This window comes from Lactuca serriola, chromosome 9, assembly GCF_051521515.1.
Source record: "Lactuca serriola cultivar US96UC23 chromosome 9, Lser_US96UC23_V15, whole genome shotgun sequence".
Classification (NCBI taxonomy): Eukaryota; Viridiplantae; Streptophyta; class Magnoliopsida; order Asterales; family Asteraceae; genus Lactuca; species Lactuca serriola.
The window spans coordinates 83,942,868-83,965,043 of record NC_136416.1 but is presented as its reverse complement, the minus strand read 5'-3'; the positions used below and the strand labels follow the sequence as shown (position 1 = coordinate 83,965,043).

General features: G+C 33.5%; 2 protein-coding genes across 2 annotated transcripts; one reads left to right on the top strand and one right to left on the bottom strand.

Annotated features, from left to right (window-relative positions):
• Positions 1 to 8,976: 8,976 nt before the first annotated feature.
• Positions 8,977 to 11,874, top strand: LOC145073303 (biotin/lipoyl attachment domain-containing protein). The gene is made up of 9 exons (XM_079019850.1): positions 8,977 to 9,230; positions 9,806 to 10,006; positions 10,206 to 10,255; positions 10,333 to 10,386; positions 10,475 to 10,729; positions 10,843 to 10,905; positions 11,116 to 11,184; positions 11,280 to 11,325; positions 11,627 to 11,874. Exons 1-9 carry the CDS (start codon positions 9,197 to 9,199, stop codon positions 11,686 to 11,688), a joined length of 834 nt encoding a protein of 277 aa, XP_078875976.1. The 5' UTR covers positions 8,977 to 9,196; the 3' UTR covers positions 11,689 to 11,874.
• A 112-nt stretch (positions 11,875 to 11,986) lies between these two features.
• LOC145073304 (copper transport protein ATX1-like) lies at positions 11,987 to 12,706 on the bottom strand. Its single transcript, XM_079019851.1, has 3 exons — positions 12,617 to 12,706; positions 12,458 to 12,533; positions 11,987 to 12,342 (listed from the first exon to the last, which is right to left on the bottom strand). The coding sequence occupies exons 1-3, from the start codon at positions 12,623 to 12,625 to the stop codon at positions 12,197 to 12,199; spliced, it is 231 nt and encodes a 76-aa protein (XP_078875977.1). The 5' UTR covers positions 12,626 to 12,706; the 3' UTR covers positions 11,987 to 12,196.
• Positions 12,707 to 22,176: the final 9,470 nt, after the last annotated feature.

The following is a 22,176-nucleotide window of genomic DNA, read 5'->3' as shown; positions in this document are numbered from 1 at the left end:
TTAGAAGATATGCCTATTAGGAAGGATGCATGTTGATGTTTGATGTAGAAGTTAGTATCGAGTATGTTCTGATTATTATATGGTTTCTTTTTAGCAAGGTGATGAGAAGTCATGGAGGAGGTTCTGGTTCCAGCTCTAGCACCAAACCAATAGAGGAGCGAATGCAGGAGTTCATCTTGTCAAAGATCGCTCGCAGTATTTTGGAGCAGACTCTTGTGATATTCGGTACGATCAAGGAGGGCATCATGGAGTTGTTGGATGAGCGACTTGGGAATTGCAGAGATTGTGATTGGTCAGATCGGGGCACATAATCTCTCTTTTTGGGATTTCAAGGCTTGTGGATCCCCAGAGTTCTTCAGGAAGAAGGACCATATCGCTAGTAGAGGGTGGATTGGTGACATGGAGAATGCTTAGCGGACTAGTTTCTACCCCAAGGGAGAGAAGGTGGGATTTACATCTTGCCTTCTATGGGATAGAATATGACTGGTAGGAGGAGGTTGGTCACTACTTGGGAGCAGAGGGCGTGGAGGCCATGTCTTGGACAAATTTTATGATAAGATTCAGGGGAGAGTTTGCACTAGCCATTGAGGTGCAATAGTTGGCGAGGTAGTTTCAAGACCTTCATCACACGACGACAATCGTGGCGGAGATCACCACCAAATTCAGGGAGAGATCTTTATTGGAGCAGATATACAACACATGAGGAGATGAATAAGGAAAGGTATCATGATATGATATTGGATGATATATGTAAGTTTGTGAGCATGTCCAACTTTAAGACCTTGGAGGATATGATTGCCAGATCCCAGGAACGGGAGATTGACATGGAGCTTCTGAAGAAGTGGAAGCCGCCTAGAATTGCTCCAATAAATCAACAAATAATCGCATGCACTGAGCATGCTCCACGAGTGTTTGGTTCATCTGTTCTACCGCTCTGCTTTGTTGTGGTGTTAGTCGTACAGTACGATGCCTCACCGTACCTTCTGTTTTCTAGAAGTTGTCAAACGAATCCTTGAAGAAATCCAACCCATTTTCTATTCTGAGTGACCTGACATAGTTCCCGATCTGTTTCTCAACCATTGTCTTCCACTCATTGAACCGCCCAAACACTTCATCTTCATCCTTTGTCTTCATAAAATACACCCGTGTCTTCCTTGAGTAATCACCAATAAAATTCACAAAGTATTGGCATCTACCATGAGACTTCAAATGAGAGGGACCTCATAGATCTGAGTGAACACACTCGAGAATCTCCTTGCTTGATTGTTGAACCAAACTGAACTTCACCTTGCTTTGTGTCTCTTAAACACAAGCTTCATCAGGTTTACCATTTGCAGTTGCATCTCCACCAAACAACCCCTTCTTGCTCAAATGTCCCAATTTATGATGCCACAACTTTCTTTCATCATCATATTGATCCAAGGATTGGGATACAATCACTGTTCCCCTAATATTACAACCATCCAAAATATAAATCCCATGAGGATTCATCCTTACCTTCATAACTACAAGAGCACCCTTGGAGACTCTTAACCATTCACCCTCTCCAGAATATTTCATTCCATCCTTCACCAAAGTGGCGAGAGAAATCAAATTCTTCCGAAGCTCTAGGATGATCCAATAATCCAATTTCTTGACCATACCATTGTGCATCTTGATCTGCACCATGCCACTTCCCTTGATACTGATCACCCATCTTGACTATACCATTCCAACCTTTAAGGAGTTGAACTAGTCACGATTACATATCATATAATAAGATGCTCCAAAGTCCAAGACCCAAGCATCAGCAAAACTAGATGTACATATTATCAAAACTTCACCATCATCCCCTTCATCAGAATTTTCATGAACCACAACAACATTGTTGTTGCTTGGTCCAACATCATTATTCTTTTTCTTCAGCAATAGACAATCTCTTGTGAATTGCCCCTTTTCCTTGCAGTTATAACATTTGATGTTGGCTTTAAATTCGGAACTTGACTTTCCTTTGTTACCTCCACCTCTATCCGATGTTCTGCCTCTGCCTGCGAACGAACTGAAACTGGAAACTTCTTCTCCAAATAAAACTTTTCTTTTTAGTTCCTTTGACATCAAAGAATCCTTCACATCATTCACAGTGATCGTTGTCCTACCATACAACACGGTATCAATGAAATTCTCATAAGAATTCGACAGTGAACATAAGAGGATAAGTTCTTGATCTTCATCTTCAATCCTTACATTCACACCTTGTAGGTCCAATATGATCCTATTGAAGTTGTTGTTAGATTAGGTCTCTAAGCCCATAACTATAATTGGTATGTACTTGACCCGATAGTAGCATGATCCTTTTGGGTTGCCTTCACCATAGCAACTTGAAAGGATGAATTATAAGAAAGAGGTTGATAAATGATTTATTAATATATTATAAAAATAATATATTAATTGAGAAATTATATTATTTAATTGGTATTGATCAGAAATTAATTTGGAATTAATTTAGCGATCAAAAGAGACTGGTTAAATGTATGGGGACTGATATTGCAATTAACTATTAGTTGCAAGTTGGGTTGTGGACTCTTAATGGAAGGGGTGGACGAATTCCATGGGAAGCCCATAGAAGAATTCGTGCAAAGGGCCTTCCATAAGGGTTTTATGGATTGCTTAAGGCCTAAGCAGAGAATTAGGGTTTCACTCTAAAACCCTAGCAACACAACAATATAAAGACCCCTTGGCATAGGGTTTTCGGCCACTTGATCCCTAGAAGAAACCGTAGCCGAAAATACTAAGAATCCATCATCTCTCTTATGTTCATCCAATTGCTAATGGTGTTTGTAATCCCATTTAGAGGTGCAATAATTGAGGCACTAAGCTCTTGAAGGTTAAGATCAACAAGCCACATGAAAATGTATTCTTCTAACTATGTTTAATTCATCAATTTTAAAAATAGTATGCTAGATTAGGGTTCATTCTTTGGATAATAATTTGCATGTATAATTTGAAAATAACCTAGATCCAAAGCATTATGGTTGCATGTCACCATACGAATGTTGTAGTGCTCAAAACCCATCAGTGGTATCAGAGCTTAGGCTGTTTTTCTGTTATATGATGCAATTGTATTGTTTTTAGAGCTCGAAATTTTTTCGATTTTGGTCTCTGACTGGTGGACTCGACGAGTCCTGTGAAGGAACTCGACGAGTAGGACCAAATCAACGAGTCCATGCCCTGACTCGACGAGTTGGTTCGTCAGATGGCAAGTTTTTCGGATTTTTGGCCAAAATTAGATTTAGATAATTACAATAAACTGTTTTGACTGTTAAAATTCGAATTTTCTATTATGATAATGATTATCCTCATCTAACTGAAAGATAATTTCAAATTTTAAGATAATTACAAGATTATGTGATAAATTACTTATTTGTAAATTTTGATTCGAATTTTCTTACCAAGTAAAATGGATTAGGTCAAATTTCACGGTAAGGATAAAATTATATGATTAATTTGATTGTTTTAAAATGTGATCAAGAAGTTTTGAAAAGTTTCAAAACTTTCCCTCAAGTTTTGGGATTTAAAATTTGATTAAAAGTTTTAATTTTGAAATATTAAATTCTAAAACCATAGTGTTTTAAAAGTTTAAAATACAACCCTTATACTATTATAATATTAAAAGCTTAATACTTATATGTATGTATAAGATTAGTCAGTCTTACCATTAGTAGGCCTTATTCACGAAGCTGGTCTATAAGGGGTGTTTAAGGAAGCGGCCTGTAAAATGACCGCCATTGGTTATCCACTCTTTCCCACCGTACTCTTGACTAGTGGAGGGTCGTTAGCCAAACGGGTAGGATAGGACATTAATTCCTCATTAATAAGTACAATGAAAGTTATAAAGTAACTAAATGTTTTCATAAATTCCCAATCTTAGTTACTTTTGAAAAAATGTGAAAATGATGCTATTCCATGAAATTGCACTTTGCACCTTGTCAAAGTCGTTAGTGAAGTGTGTGTGGTTAACCGCCATACTAACTTGGACTAACAAGGGTGGCGAAGGGTAGCTCGAGAATTATCATAGATCAATAGAGCGTGTGTGGTTAACCGGCACATTGATTAGGTGGTAAATGACTCGAGAGTGACAAACTAATTTGCATAGTTATTCACACCTTGTTTGTGATCCTCGGTATCCCAGTCACAAACTTGAAGGGCATAATCGAGATTAAACATGCCATTGAAAAGTTCAATGAATCTCAAAAAGAATCTAGGAATTTTTTTTATTTAAAAAACCTAATTTTTCATTTTTTTTTTCGTGGTGGAATTTGTGACAACCTGAAATTTCTATCTTATACAACCATTCAATTCAATCAAAGTTAGACTTAAGTTAGACTTGTTTCTGCTAACTTTTAGCACTGTTTAGAGTCTGTTTGAGCATCCTGAGCCTATTACACCAAAGGATTAAGTGTTTGGATGTGTCGACTAAAGTACCAAACCATCAAACAAGCCATAAACCCTCAAATAAGGAGTTTACGGTCAGGACCCATGAGTTTACGGTCGTAAACTCATGGTGGCCATAAACTCCAACCTATAAGTGTGAAACTTGGCCATTTTTCTTTCACTTTTACCACTTCCAAGTCTAGAACTCGGTTTTGCTCTCAACTATCATCAAGGATTCTTCACTTTTCTTCAAAAATATCTTCAAAGATTCTCAAGAACATCAAGAACACTTACGTGTTTTGGGCCGAAAACACCCTCCTTTGCCTTCAAATCGTAAGTATCTACCTCCTATACTTGTTATTTAGTTAGGATGTTGGATTAAGTCCTTGGAAACAAGCTTTTCCCAAGAACATGAGGTGTTTACGGCCAAAAGCATCTCCCTTGGCCGTAAACCCTAATTAGTGGTGCATATGGACCATAACTTCTTCCCAAGGCTTGGATAAATGACTAGAACACTTCCTAATGATTGTAAGACCTTTAATCCACTCTTTGGCACTAAAATTTATGAGTTTACGGCCATAAACTCATAGGGCCGAAAACCCTATGGCCATAAACTCACATAAAGTATACCACTTGGCCGTAAACACTAATGTGTAGCCATACACCCTTTAGATGAAACCCTTTGTACTTCTAGCACTTGGATCTAAGTGTTTTCCATGTCCTAGGGTGTCTTTCCTTGCATAATTAGTTGTTTAAACACTAATTGTATACATATATGTATCATCATATGATAAATAGGATCTGTGTGTGTGCTCAAGTCTTCACTTGACACTTAGCATCCTATACCACTCGTTCATCCAAACCACTCACTACAGGTGAGTTCATACCCCTTAATCTACCTTTTAAATGATTTTAAATGCATTTATGGGGGGGGATACAAGCTAAAACATTATAGTTATTATATCAATCACATATGATTAATAACTATCAAACAAATGGATTTACTATACTTTTAACTGTTTTATCCAGCAAACTACTTCAAAATGTTTAGTTGTGGACTTAGAGTACCCTGTTGTTTGTCCGAGTGTCGTTTGATCCTTAGTTATATATTATGTATATATGTATAGACATAAAAGCTTTTATCTCAGTTCAATACCTTTGGGTAACAAAGGTGTACAAACATGTTCATTTATATAAACCACTCTACTAGTAAACTATAATAGGTATAGTTTAGGAAGTCACTACTCACAATTTCTAGTACAACGAGACATACAAGAGTCAGTTCATTCATGAGTCAATACAAATATACTATGATGAGAAACTAAGAGAATATACTATTATGAGAAATATAACGAATATACTATGATGAGAAACTAAGAGAATATACTATTATGAGAAACATAACGAATATATTATCATGAGAAACTAAGAGAATATATTATTATGAGAAACATAACGAATATACTATGATGAGAAACAAAGAGAACATACTATATACTAAACAGAGAGAACATACACTACACTAGTACATACAATACATATACAAGAATACTATAACATAAATGTGAGTCACTACTTTAGGGCATGACATCACTGTTATGGCTCGTTTTGAAACCAGAGTCTCCTATACGAGACTGACCATCCTACACCTTGATGCTAGCTACAGTGGGACCTGCAGGTTTACGGGTGACGAATGTCACACCATTTCGACGTCTTCGAGCGTCGTGTTTTACTAAGTCGATCAAGTATGGTTACAATTATGTCACGTTATAGCTTAATTAACAACCGGTATAAGGTAGTTAGTACAACAATAGTCACTATAATACAACAGTACAATACTTTATTATTTACATGAAGATTCCTCAAGGACTCTTGGAGAAGAACGAAACAAGAGTATGCAAACTCAAAAAGTCGATCTATGGCTTGAAGCAAGCGTCCCGAAATTAGTACCACAAGTTCACAAAATCCCTTATCAGCCTAGGTTACAAACAATATAAGGCTGATCACTCATTATTCATCTACAAAAATGGTGATACATACGTGACAACCCTCATATATGTGGATGATGTAATACTTGCGGGAAACAACATGGAATATATTGAAAGGACAAAGTCTTATCTTAGAAAGGAGTTTAGCATAAAGGATCTCGGCCCTTTGAAGTACTTCTTGGGCATCGCAGTAGCAAGAAATTCCGAATGAATGATTCTCAGCCAACGAAAGTACATGCTAGACATTCTTGAAAATAGCGGGTTAACAGGATGCCGCCCTAGTTCGTGCCCCATGGAACCAAATCTGAAACTTGACAAAGGAGAAAAAAGAAGAAAGGATTGATGCAAGTCAATACCGAAGACTAGTAGGTCGCCTACTTTATCTACAAGTCACATGCCCAAATATAGCCTATTTTGTGACCATTCTAAGCCAATTTGTTGGAGACCCATGGCGTGTCCATATGGAGGCTGCTAATAGAGTTTTACGCTACCTTAAAACCACCATGGTTAAGGAATTGTCTTACCAAACACGAAGGACATCAACCTTGTGGCTTACTGTGATGTCAATTGGCTCCGGTGTCCCCTCAGTAGACGATCAAGGTTAGGATACGTGCTCATGTTAGTGGGAGCCCCAATATGCTGGAAATCAAAGAAACAATCAATAGTCTCTCACTCATCGGTTGAGGTAGAATACCGGGCAATGGTAACTGCAGTTAGCGAGATTATATGGGTACGTTGGCTACTTGAAGAACTTGATGCACCAATGATAGATTCCGCACCGTTATTTTGCGATAATGAAGCCGCAAAACATATATCTAACAATCCGGTTTTCCATGAAAGAACAAACCATGTTGAGATGAATTGTTTTTTTGTCCGAGAACGAGTCGAACGAAAGGAGATTCTGCCAGTTCACCTCAACTCGAAGCAACAAATTGCCGACTTGCTTACCAAACCTCTATTCTCGCATCTACTACAAACACTACTTGTCAAGTTGGGCATTCAAAACTTACATGCGCCAACTGAAAGGGGGAGTATTGGAAGCCATCTCTCTCTCTCTCTCTCTCTCTCTATATATATATATATATATATATATATATATATATATATATATATATATATATATATATATATATATATATATATTACCTCTCAATCGTATATTTCCTTTCCATGTATACTCCTTAGTTATAGTTTCTTTTTTTTTTCTTTTGCCCACTATTGTATATGTAGATTGCTTCTATGATTATGTAAAATCACCCATTTTGGTATCAATTTGTATAAAGCAAGTGTAATTTTGAGAATTTAACCCATATAGTTGATAAATATTTGATTTTATGGCTATACATTGATCTTCTATGTTGGTATATTTAGTGTTAGATTCAATAAGAAATCATTTTGATAAAGAATCCTTAGTAAATTAGAGGTTTTTCGAAGTGTTTAAGGGATGGAATTAGCGTGCAACATGCTTGCTAAATAGAGCAAAAGCCTAGCAAGTATTTCTCCATAGCCATAGAATTTCACATGGCAATATAAGTATATTTATATTGTTATCACCATCAAATGAAGCCTATGGGTGATCATATATAGGGGTGTCAATTTATGACACGACACGACAAAAATACACTAAACGAAACGAAACGAAATCAGGACGAAATCAAAATTCGAATTCGTGTTCGTGTCGTTTTCGTGTCAAGATTAAAAAACACAATGTTATGTCTTGTCGTGTTCGTGTTCATAAATTGACACGATTAAGCATGTGGTTGTCGTGTTTTTCGTGTTTGTCGTTTTTATTATGTTATATATCTTTAAGTACGAACGAAATACACTAATAGTTATGTAATATTATATTTGTCGTGTCGTGTCGTGTTGTCGTGTTTTAATTGGTTCGTTTTCGTGTTAATGAAAAAAAACACAACATCGTGACGTATCGTGTTCGTGTTATACAAAACATTGTCGTGTCGTGTCGTGTCAGACAAAAACACGACATGACGACCCGATTTGACAGCCCTAATCATATAGTGTAAAACATTTTAAAATAAAGGTGACCCAGTTTCGAATTCTACAAACTTCAACATGTAAGTTGTCGCATTTCAGTATTTCTTTATAGCATATAAGTATATTTACATAATAGTGTAGACCAATGACATTAATTTCCCTAGTTGCATATATTGGACTTTTGGGAGTATAGATGGGAAGTTCCTAGACACCTAAAAGTTATCGAAAAAAATTAGAGTTTTCATAGGTTGGGCCAAGTTGGGGTAAAAGTAGATGAGAATTATTGACAATGTTGGGCTAAGTGGAAATAATTTCCCAAATACATTTTTCTTGAAAATCATTAAATCAACCCATTAATAGAAAAAGTCAATCCATACTATTATGTTGTATATAATATAAGGCTAATTTTATAACTGATGCAAAAAAGTTACATATTCATTTTTTTTATAAGAATTTATTCCTTAAAATTATTTTCTTATTGCGAGTATGGGTACTTAAAACTTATTTCTTTTTCCAAGTTTTCATGTAATTTCTAGTCGAAGATCCAAAAAGAACAAAATTAAGCCACAAATAAAAGGGACACGTCACAAACAAGGGGAAGGCGCACGTTAGCAAGAACTTCATAAGAGCAAGAAGAGGGGTGAAGAAACTGATGAGACAGGGCGGACATTTCAAAGACTGAGCTTTACCAAAATAATAGTTTCTTCTATTCAACTATAAATCCTAATCTATCTTCAACCTACCTTCATTTCTACTTCTAATTTCTCAAATACCCAGATCGATCATCCATTTCCCCCCATCTCATGGAGTCTGCAGCTGTCTTACGCTCCTTTCACTGTAACTCTTCTAACTCTTGTTCTCTTCTCTATATAATGTATCTATGAATGGCTTCTTTATGTGATCCCTGATCCCTGTATGAATGCATGATTGAACATGGTATGCTTTACTGGATTTATTACGGATCGAGTGAGCTATTTTTTTCGTATGTTTTTAACCGATTTAGCTATGTTTGCTACTAATTAATGTGAAATCAACGTCTTTAGATTTGACTGTTTTAGGTTCTGAGTGCGCGAATGGTTTAGCTGCATGTAGTAGACGCTTCGGTTGTTGTTTAATCTGCAACTTAGTTAAAACAATTCTTACTCGATTCCAGTTTTTCTAAATCAGTAATTTCAATCGATGAACTCTGTTTAGGTCTCTTTAAGCCTCGATTTCAAAGTAAAGCACAAACCAAAACCGATGCATATCAGAGTTTGAGAGAATTTGTGCTCGATTTCACTCATCTCTTTCGATAGTTTATTTTGCAAATCATTGTACAATTAACTTATTACCTAGGAGTTATCTAAAACGATATCTATTTCGATTTGTTTTTGTGTAATTGATAGAGCATCTTATAATTGCAAATTCTACAGGCACTGTTTCACCTTTGCGTTCATCATTTGAGAGACCTGGTGTGGTTTCTATGCATAATGCATCATGGATCATATCAACAAAATCTCCTATCCAAACTTCATCATTCGGTTTGGATCTTGTTTCTTCTCAGAAAAGGCGAACAGGGGCAATTGTGTCATGTATTAAGTCATCTGATGTTGCTGTTGCAGACAAGTCCAATGGTGAGTTTTTTCTTTCACTTAACACATAAAGAACAACTCAATACAGAAATTCAAGAAAAAAAAATGAGCCTTTCCCTTTCCCTTTCCCCATTAAGTCCTCAACTCTTTACGACTTTCCCTCCATTTAACTTTTCTTTTTCCATTTCCCAATGTTTAATATGATGCTAATGTTTGTTATATGTGGCTTTTCAATATAAAGGATCAGTGGAGAAGACTACTTCAACCGGTTCTTTTCCTAGTGGCTTTGAGGTTGTTTATTAACTAACTTATAACAATAAATCTTTCTTTACTTTGATATTCATTTTCTATTTTCTTTTTCTTAACAGGAACTTGTCATAGGCGTATGTGATGAAACACAGATTGCTGAGCTGAAAATGAAGGTAAGCTTACAAAATCCTGAGCTTTTTTTATACATATATGATATATATCATTTGATATAATTAAGTAAGAGATTGTTTAATTTTTTAGATTGGGGGGTTTGAAATGCATTTAAAGAGGAACATTAAATCAACAGGAGGAGGGATTGTTGTTGCTTCACCTACAGTGGCCCCACCAATTCCTAGTGAACCAATGACTGGATCTACCCCTGTGGCCCCACCATTGCCACCTAAGCCTGCTAAAAAATCAAATCCATTTACAAATGTTCCTGTTGAGAAAATGAAGAAATTAGCAGCTCTAGAAGCTTCTGGAGCTACTGGATATGTTCTAGTCTCATGTCCCACGGTATAAATAATGTTTGAAAAAAATATATATGAGAAAATGACAAGGGCAAATTCGTAAAAAGTTACGACTTAATGTGGAAAGTCTCACTTTTTTTAAAAAAAATATATTATTAGGTTGGAACATTCCGGAAGAGCAGGACACTCAAAGGGAAGAAGCAGCCTATTCTTTGTAAAGAGGTAATTCTTGCAACTAATTTTCTCCTTTTTTTTTTTTTTTAAATAATTTTGAGTTCATAGTTGTTATTTTAGTGTTTTTGTCTCTTTGATTAGATTTAACATTAATCAACATAATATAAAAAGTGGTTCGTTCCTATGGTTTCAATTTCTTGCCTGGTTGGTTCTTTATGCATGTAAAATGACATTTCTACCCTTTTTAAATTTATTTAGGGTGATATGATTAAGGAAGGACAAACCATATGCTATTTGGACCAATTTGGCACTGAACTTCCTGTGAAGGTGAGATAATGATAATCTCATCATAAACATTTTTTTTTTTACTTTTAATCCAAAAAATAATATTTGAATTTGATCATCGGTTTATAATTATGCAGTCGGATGCATCCGGAGAAGTCATAAAGATCCTCTTTAACGATGGAGGTATCCTCTTTTAATCCAAAATATAACATTTTAATTTTTTATTTAAATCCTATTAACAGTGTAGTCAGCCAGCTCAGACGTTGTTGGAAGAATAACCCTTTTGCAGAAACTACTGACATTGACAATTTGACATTGACATTGATGAACCCAATGGCCCACTACTCTGTAATTGAATTATTACATCTCACATGATGCTCATAGTCACAGGACACAGTGTGGGCCATCTGAGGGGTTGCTGAAAGAATAACTCTTTTGACTGACATATTTATTGACTGACGATGAAAATTTGTGATTTTTGTAGAGGCGGTTGGGTACGGAGATCCTCTCATTGCAGTCTTGCCTTCATTTCATGATATCAAGTAAACCATTTGTCATCTATTAAACTAGTTTTCAGAGATCCATCAATCCCTTTACTTTTGATTTCGAGTATGTATTCTTGTAATGTTAAGCATTTTATCTTTTTGCCAATTTTTTGGGTTGAAAATGACTTCAAAGTTGCAACAAAAATTTATCCAAGACTAGAAAATTGATAAGAAGATGTATTTGCCATATTTTTGTATGCTCCATGTTAATTACCCAAAAATAAATAAATAAATAATAACACCAATTTATATCTTTATAAGCTAAGAGTTAAGACAAGACACCTTTAGAGAAAGGGTGATTGGTTTAAAAAGCAATTCTTATAACAATATTCTAAAACGAATATATTACATTGTGGGTTGTACTCGAATCAAAAACTTTGACAAATGAGTCATAAATAATCAATAGTTACAAAACCAGACCAAATCTCTCTCTCTCTCTCTCTCTCTCTCTCTCTCTCAACTAACTTAAATATTAGGCTATAGTAAAGCATTAAATTAAGCTCGATTAATTAATTAGTAGTTGATGTTTGAAATTGTTCCCAATTGGTTGCTTGTTTACCAATCTTATGTAAAGCTTTGATCACTTCTTCATTCGTTACATTCCCTGTAACAGTGACCTTGTTCAATTTCGTATCAACATCATACGCTTCAATATCTGCCAAAAAAAAGTTATAGATTATTCGTTATTACAAACTTAATTAAAACCATGAATTATATCATGTTGATGAATCAAAAGCTAATGAAGTGAAAGGAGTAGGAGGAAATTGTACCTTCGAATTTCTTGATGGTTTTTAAGATCTTCTTGATGCATTCTTCACAATGTAAACCGACCTTCAATTCCACCACCTGTTTTGATCAAGAGAAGTGATTAACGAAATGATTTTAACACTAATCACTTGGTTTAAAGTAAGAAATAAGAAATATCTTACGTTAGCCATTGTAGAGGGATGTGGTGAGAATGAGAGGAATTTGTGAAAGCAAAGAGAGGATTTTTAAAGGGTGTAAAAGTGGGGAATTCGATTCTTCACATCTGGATACCAATTTAACTTCACCTTTTTGTGCTGAGATCATGGGAATGGAATGAGACTTGTTAGACATTACCAACCGTTCAAATGGGGTGTATTTTGAGATTATTATATTTGATCTTTGTATTTAAGAATTTATTTGAAATTAATTGATTTGTTCTAATAAATTTATATACTAAAATCACTTGGAATTTATACAAGTTTTTATCTTTTTATTTATAACCCGATCTTCTAACATCTTGTCGGTGGTCTCTAAGCTTTATTTATTCATTTATTTTTTTTTGCTTGTTTTAATCTCTGAATCATACCAATCAACTCACGAATCTAAGCAACTAAAAACACCAAATTAATTTATAACTTAATGTTGAAACTTATCCCTAATTCTTGGCTCAATTTAACTCAGAGGTTAATCGTGGAATACTAACAATAATCGGACGCATGATGATTTTAACTCTAATTATCAGTATGGAATTTCACACCTCAACCACTATACTCGTGTTGCGATGATGTATATAACTGTATAGTAATTGTGAAACAATTTAAAACATTAAAAATAATGTTGCCATTTTATATTATGATATTTGAATTCACATTATCCTCCCTAATAAATAAAGATATTTTTACCACATGTCGCATTCTCATTTATTTTCTCACATGTAATTTTGTGGTTATTTTAAATAAATTTTAATTCCACATGTCATTTTATGGTTTTTTTTTATTTTTATTAAATTGTAGATAGTATTTATATTCAATAATAAATGCATATAAATTTAATTAATCAACTTTCTTTCTAATTTCAAAATTACCAAATTAAAGATTCATTCATTTTCTTTATTTACTTATCTAAATTATTTGTTTAAATTTAAAAAAGAAAAAAACACTTTAGTTTTTATAATTCAATATTTTTTTCATTTTTCTTATAAATTCATACTTTTCAAATGTTTAGAATTTTGTATTTAGTTTTTTTTTAATAAAGTGGGTCTCCCATGTAACTGTTCTCATATAATCATTCATTATGTGAGTTAATAATAAGATTTTTGGTGTCAACGTCATGCCATATTAACAAACCAAAAGGCTTAACACACATTTACAGCATGGTGGCTTTTCACAATGCTTATTTATTGGTCATATATATAGTGCTAATATATATAAGGTAAATAAATAAAATAATATTAAAATGTAAAGAAAAAAACTCATCTCAACAAGCCTTTGTAAATTTACAAACGTGAAAAAGTTTTTTTATTTAAAAGCTAAGATTTCAATTATTAAAAAAAGTTAGCAAAAAGCTAACAAAAAATTTAGGGATCAGCATATGGACCGGGGAACGGGCCGAAACCGATACCGGAACTGGAACTGGCACCAGAATCGGAACCCAATAGAACCGATCGGGCCGGGACCGGGACGTTATTTTTGTGGATTTTTAGAACCGGGAATCGGTAGGGACCGGAACCGATATAACCGGAACCGGTAGAACTGGCAAAAACCGGTAGAACCGGCAAAAACCGGAACCGTATGATGCTATTTTTCAAGGACCTGTTCCAACATTTGAAGACACGACAATAACCGGTAGGAACCGGAACTGGTAGAACCGCCAGGCCGGTTCGGTTTTTGATTTTGGCCGAAGCCGGTTCTCGGTTCCAGTTCGGTTCGGGCCGGTTCCGGCCGGTTCGGTCCTTTTGCTCATCCCTAAAAAAATTACAAGGGATAATGACTTGAAAAAGTAACAAACTTTTAATTTTGTTCATATTTAATCACTAATTTTTTTTTTCATTCTTTATTTGTCATTGAACTATTGAAAGTGTTCACATTTTACCGGTCATAAGGATAAAATGTGAACAGTTTCAATAGTTCAGTGACAAATAAATAATGAAAAACAGTTTAGTGACTAAATATAAATAAAGTTGAAAGTTCATTTACCTCTAAAAAAAGTTCAATAACTAAATGTGAACAAACTTTTCTCTTGTATTATGGTTTAGCAAATTATGTATTTTTGTTAAATTTTAACAACATTTGTTGATGAAGAAATGTATGAAAAAAAACCTGAAAAAGGTATAAAAAACGAAAAACGAAACCAACATTATATGTATAAGTTTTATGTTATAAAACTATGCAATATTATATGTATAAAAATTATTATAATATTATATGTATGAATTTTGTGTTATAAAATTATGCAACATATAAATTGACATACATTAAACCATATATATTGTTTATAGAAAAATACATACCGTACATTGATACATTATATATATATATATATATATATATATATATATATATATATATATATATATATATATATATATATATATATATATATATATATATTGTTATACTCTATATATTGACATACATCATATTAGTATATTTACTATTAACAAGGATATCGAAAATGAAAGTCAAGTGGTTTAGAATTTAAACATTTTTAATTTACCCGGACAATTGATTTATATTTGAGATTGTATTTTCTTAAAAAGTTTGAATAATTATTGAAATTTATGATTATTTAACTAGACACATAGAGTTAAATAAAAATGTTAACATGTTTTATGAAGTGTTGTGTCCAAACCAAACCACCCCATCCATATTACATTTACAAAAATATATTTTTTAGAAAAAAATAACTATATATTAAACAATTAAAACGACGCTATTTTTTTTTTCTTTCAAAAAAGCCACTCATAATTTTAAAATGTTTTAGAAAAAACAATTCATATTTAAATAACTATTTTAAAAAAAATAAGGTTTAAAATTTTTTTTTCTTCATAATATATCGTAATTTCTGACCATGAAACACAATTTCTTAATAGCTATGGGTGAGAATGGTTCATTTTTCTGTTAAACCAAAACCATATTGGAAATTTTGATTTTTTATTTTGAAAATACCAAACCATTGGTTTTTTATTTCGGTTTCGGTTTTTCGTTTTTTTAATATATTTTTTGGGGTTTTATTTTTTATTTAATAGATTTCTTCATAAAAAATGTTGCTAGAATTTAACAAAAATAAATAATTTGCTAAAACATAATACAAGAGGAAGTTCCTTCACATTTAGTCATTGATTTTTTAGAAGGAAACGAACTTTCGACTTTGTTCACATTTAGTCATTAAACTTTTTTTCATTATCTATTTGCCACTGAACTATTTGAACTGTTCACATTTTACCCTGTTACCGATCATAAGGGTAAAATGTGAACAATTTCAATAGTTCAGTGGCAAATAGAGAATGAAAAAAAGTTTAGTGACTAAATGTGAACAAAATCGAAAGTTTGTTACTCTTTCAAGTCATTATCCCAAATTACAAACAAATCAATAATAAGGGGTCTGATAATCAATCAACACTACTATTATAAATAGTAGGAGTGATCGGTCAAATTATCAATTAAGTAACTTTTTCGCGCCGAATGATTTTTCAACAATACACTGGGAAAAAGTTGAACTAATAGTTTCTTTTTTTTCATGGTTTTTGACTTTATGTGACCGAATAAATTCATGAAAAAAAACTCATATTATGAATGCTTTTATGCCTTGTTTCTGAGTTTTTTTGTAAATTCAATAAAAGAAAGGGAATGAAAATTTTGAAAGAAAGAAACTGAGGGGAAGAAAAATATTCATTATTCCGTGTTTCCGAGTTCGAAAGAAATGAAAGGATAATTTTAAGTTTTTGTGTTCCCAAATTAGGAGGAAAAAAAACCTAAAATTTTTCTTCCCCCACTTTCTTCCTAAATCTGCCAAATTTGAAAGGAAAATATGGCTCCAGATCTTTTCCCTCCCTCACTTTTCTACCATTAATGAAACTCGAAAACACGATTTTACTTCGACACCCCTCACTTTTTATCCATATCCTCTCATTTCCCTCCTTAAGTAGAACTCGGGAACATGACGTTAGGGTGAAATAAGATTTTTCCATTCGGTCCATACCAGCTGGTTTAGAAACAGATTTGTTTTTTCTCAAAAGAAGGAATCGTTTTTTGCCGGAAACCAGTTTGCTTTGAAACTAGTTTCTATTATAAAATGTCTAATCTATATAACAAGTTTGTAACATTCAAACCGGTTTGAAAAACCATATTTTTGCATCATCAATTTGCTGAAATTTATTTCAGTGTTGGAATTTAACAAAATTATTTCAGTGTTAGAATTTAACAGAATTACATGAATAGGTCAATAAACAAAGTATCGCTTAGTCATATAAATAGAAATGAAAAGATTGAAGTAAAAGTTTCGGATAATAGTTGGCATATAACCTTTTTTTTCTCATAATTATGTCGTGTTTTTAAGTTGATAATAGAAATATCAAAACTAATGCTTTTTTATTTAAAAGACTATGGGGTGGCAACACGTAGGGCTGTAAACAAACTGAACGTTTAGCGAACTGTTCGACGGACAATTCTTTTATGTTCGTAATAAATGAACGAATATGAACACACACTACTACAAAAAATGACTATAAAACCCGATTAATATGGCTAATAGAACCCGGTTTTGCAACAGGGTTATATGAAGGCGAGTTTTATGTGAAAGTATAAAAAGAACCCGGTTTTGCAACCGGGTCTTATTAGGAAAATAGAGCCCGGTTTTACTTATGCAACCGGGTCTAATGAATTCAATAATATAACCACTTTTCCTTTATGAAATCACGTCTGATGAGACCAGTTAAGACTTTACACATATCATCAATTCCACAATCCCATGAGCATCCAAATGTTGTTAACAGAAGATAAAAAATTGCCAACATAAAAATATGAAAGAGTAAGCAAAGAAACCTTCAACTACTTAATTAGGTAGATTCAACATTAAACAAAATATTTCAATTTAAAATGACCAGTTGCTAATACCAACAATAAAGTTCAAACAATAATGAAAATATTGTTAACTAAGTTAAACAATTGTTAGAACTCTAAATACAAAAACTAAAACTAGCAATGACGGTTCTAATCATAGTGAGTCCAGCCTTCATCATTGTGTCTCTTGATTTTCCATAACTAAACATGAAAGAAGAACCATGTTAGAACATCATATGCAGGGTAGGTGTTCTTAGTTTGACACACATTGGTTAAAGTTAAACTAAAAGTTTGATGTTGTAAATATTAAAAACTAACCAGATATGCCTTTCTAGCCAACCACATCTTTCATATATTTGTTCAGGAATTGTGTTGCCCACTTAACAACAGTTGAAAACAAGGTGGTTTCAGAAAATGGAGTTGTGTCATTCCAAGGGGTAGCAGTCTATAAAAATATAAATTAAAATTGCTATATAAGAAAGATAGAGTATATTGTGATAGACAAATGACAAAAAAAAATATTTAATTACTTACTCTACTCAAGAATCCGTGTTTTTCAACCATCACAAAATCTGTCATCCATTTCATTACATAATACCCGCACTCCCAATCACTCGATTGTTGGTTGCACTAAATTGTAATCACAAATGTACACTAATCAAACAAGTGAAATACAAAATCTATTTTTTTTTGGATATAGTGACATGAATAACGTCAGTGAGCGTCCAACTAATTGGATTTGATGCATCTTTCCCGTACCTTGCAAAAGCCCTAAAAAAGAAAAATTAGTGTTGTAATAAATAAAATAGAAAAGAAAGCCAATTTTAAGATATTTCTTACGTGTCAACATGTTTCTTGAGTAGGTAATAGGTATCCATAGGCTTTTGTATAGGACTCCTGATTGAATCCAATATGTACCCAATGCAATTATGAGGGGGAATGACAAAGAGGACTCAATGCTCACTTTTAATGTTTAAGGTATTAGTATAAACTATAAATATGGAGAACATTTAACAATGATTATAGTAACATAAATTACCTTTGATGATATGGAGCGATAAGAAATTGTTTTCCTTGATTAATTCGCATCGCATCGCATCAACAATGTAATTTATGACAGCTTCAGGGTTTTCTTGGCAATCTGCCCAAAGAATCCTATGCGGGTTTAGGAAAAAGCATTTGTTCTTCACACGTGAGATCGAATGCAGATTCCTAAAAATAAGACAAAATCATGTTACGATCATCTAATATCTAAGCACGAGAGAAAAATATTAAGAAATTTAAGTGTACTTACATATGCCAAACCGTTAGAATGGTAACATCAAGTGTTCTTTTGTTCAACAAACGAAGAATTTCTTCTCGTGCAATCCAAAACTCAAATTTCTCGGCTTCTAAAATGCCATAATCAGCTACAACAAGAATTAATGGGTTGTTCTTTAATCGCTCACGTAGTAATTCAATTGGCTTCAATTTGTTCATTGGAGCAAGTGTGTTCTTTTTTGTACAACCCCCTACAATGTTTTGTAGCCAACTTGGAGTTGAATTATGTAGCTTTCTTCCTTGTATCTATATCCACAAACCATTGATTAAACACACTGGTAATGACTTGATGCATATATATATATATATATATATATATATATATATATATATATATATATATATATATATATATATATAGTAACTACAAAAATCAAGGATAAAAAGAATGTACCTCAGTTAGAATAATAGCATTTCGTGGCCATTGAATTATTTGGACAACTGCACTTTGAAGATTACCGACTTCATCAGTCACTACAGGAATCGGAAGACCCTGAAAGTCTTTGTTGATTTTTTCTATCAAAACTTTATGGTGGTTTTCACGCAGAGGGAGTGAGTGTATTAGCCCATTCTCGTAGGGAAAGACCACCCCACTAGCGCAATTCTTGTCCAATGCCCCATATGGTAACACCAATTTACATTGAGTAGGGTTCTGTAAGCAAGCACCTTTTGTATATAAATAACACGAATGTTGAATACCTAATTCAAAGCTAAAATACAGTATCAAGATTAAAACTCAGGCAAATAGGTATACACAATTACCGTTATCGCACCCAAGGCTGGCATTGAGTCACAACTACTATTCGGAACCCCTAGGCTCACATTATCCACAACTTGCTTATTAGACTCATGCATCATTGCCTTTACCTCTGCCACCTGTTTTGTAACCCCTGGGCTCACATTATATACAACTTGCTTGTTAGACTCCTGCATCATTCCCTTTACCTCTGCCACCTATTTTGTAAGGTCATCTATCGTGGCGCGCATCTCATTCATAGATTCTTTCACATGCATTTTCCTCTTCTTTTTATCATTCCCGTGCATGGATTTTCTCAGGCCAACAGTGTGACCAACTGCCCTAGTCCGGCCAAGGTGCTCCCTTCCTAACACCGCTGTTAACGAATCATCTCCGGGTTCAGGCACCCAATCCCCCTGGGACATTTGACTTTCGACCTCTGCCTGTTAACAAAAACAACAGGATTATGTGAATAAATACTATACCAATGTGTAATCTACAAAACCTTACATGTTGTTAAAAATTTTCAATAAGAGCAACCTTAAGTAGGCTAGCTCCTTTGTTTCATGTATTAGATGACTGATTTCATTTATATATATATATATATATATATATATATATATATATATATATATATATATATATATATATATATATATATATATATATATAAAGGTTTAAGACTATGTAATTAATTCATTATCATGAAGGCTAAGTAGATACATATATGGATCTAGGAAATTGCTACCTGATTGATATTCTCAAAAGAAATGCAATTGATGTTGTAGGGATCAATTACAACATCCACATTTTATTGGAACAAAGCTAGCAAGGCATTACCAGATAAAAAAACATTGATGTCCTTAAGCTGTTAGTTGAGACATTGATAATTAGCATTGATCTAGAATTCTATATTTCATGGTTAGCTTAACTTTATCTCACCATGCTTTGTAAATACACTAGAATTCAATTATTTCAATAGAAATTATAACAAAATTTAAAAAGGAAGAAATATCTTACAAGCTTAGTCATTGTTGGTTGTATGCTAGGTGGTGCATAATATGATCTAGACTCAGTTTTAGATAGCCTACCCATGACAATCTCTTGAATGCTGGCTTTTTATCTTGCACAATTCTAATGCCAACTCTTCTGACAACCCTCCAGATGCAATCTCTTTTTCCCACTGAGCTTGTTTACCCCGATACCCATGTGGACCTAATCGTGCAGGATATTTTTGAAGCTTCGCATTGGCTCTCGCTTTCTCACTTATTTCCTGCAAACAGAGGTAACACAATTTAAACATTTGCATTACAATAATTAATTTCATCGAAAGAATCAAATGAACTAAAGTCCAACAAACCCGAAATTCCTTTGAAGATCTCTTTTTTGAAGGTTTTCCATGTATCAGGGTCTATATATGGGTAGATTGGAATTGGATCTCTTCCATTGGCCATGAAATCACGTATGAGCCTCTTCTTGTAGGATTTCCATGCAGTGTTGCAAATTTTAAGCATATCACCTCTGCGTTTATTATTTTGAATATTCCAGCGTCTCTGTTTATGTCAAAGTAAAGATTTTAACCGTTAATAACACATTCTGACTAAATGAAACACATATAATAGGTCTTAGATATCATACTTTCATAGTTAACCACAACATTTCAAGTTCACCTTGCGACACTTTCTTCCAAGTTCGATAATTGATAGAAATCATCGATCGTGTGAGGACTCCACACTCATTGGCGAACTTAATTTCTTTATCCCCACAATGCAAACCAAAATGATTGAAATCAACTTCTTGTGGCTCTTGCTTGTCAATTAGTTGTGTGGCTATTCTCTTTTTTCTCTCTTGTGGTTGCGGTGGCTGTTATGGTTGATCATCCATTGTATACCTCAATAGTTTATTGGCTATGGCAGTGATGAAGCTAAGCATTGATGTTATTTGTGTGTATTGTTGTATTAGGGACTTAACCTAGTGGTTTCTGAGTTTTAGTAGCATAGAGGATCTTAAAAAACGCATAATGGGTCAAATGGCGGGATATCGAAAATTAATGGCAGTAATTTCTCCCCATTACACAACGTGGTTGATTGATGGTAAAAAGTAGAAACCCATTTGTTTTATAAGAAGTAGTTATGGTTAATTTTCGTTATGGAAATTTTTTTTTGATTAATTAATAAATTGTGGTGGAAAATGGTGACGTATAACGTCCATTTACCAGGCTCTCATTGTTGATAAAACTTTATCTCACAAACAAAGTTGTTGCTCATTGTACGGTAAAAAGTATGGTTGTTAGTTGGGGCCTATGACTTCATGAAAAGGGCCATCCAAAGAGTATAAAACCCGGTTACTTGATTTAAACTGGGCCATAAATGAAAAGCCCTTATTTCCCTACTAATAAAACTCGTTTTTTTTTTTTTTTTCAAAACCGGGTCATTTCTACAGGGTCCATGTACTTTTTTTGTAGTAGTGACAAATTTTCGTTTCCTTTAGTTAAACGAACGAACATGAACTATGGTCTCGCTCGTTTAATTATGTTCGTGAACGTTCATTTATATTATTTATTTATGTTTATTTATATTCGTTCATCAATGTTTCCTTTTATGTTGATATATGTTTAATTGTATTT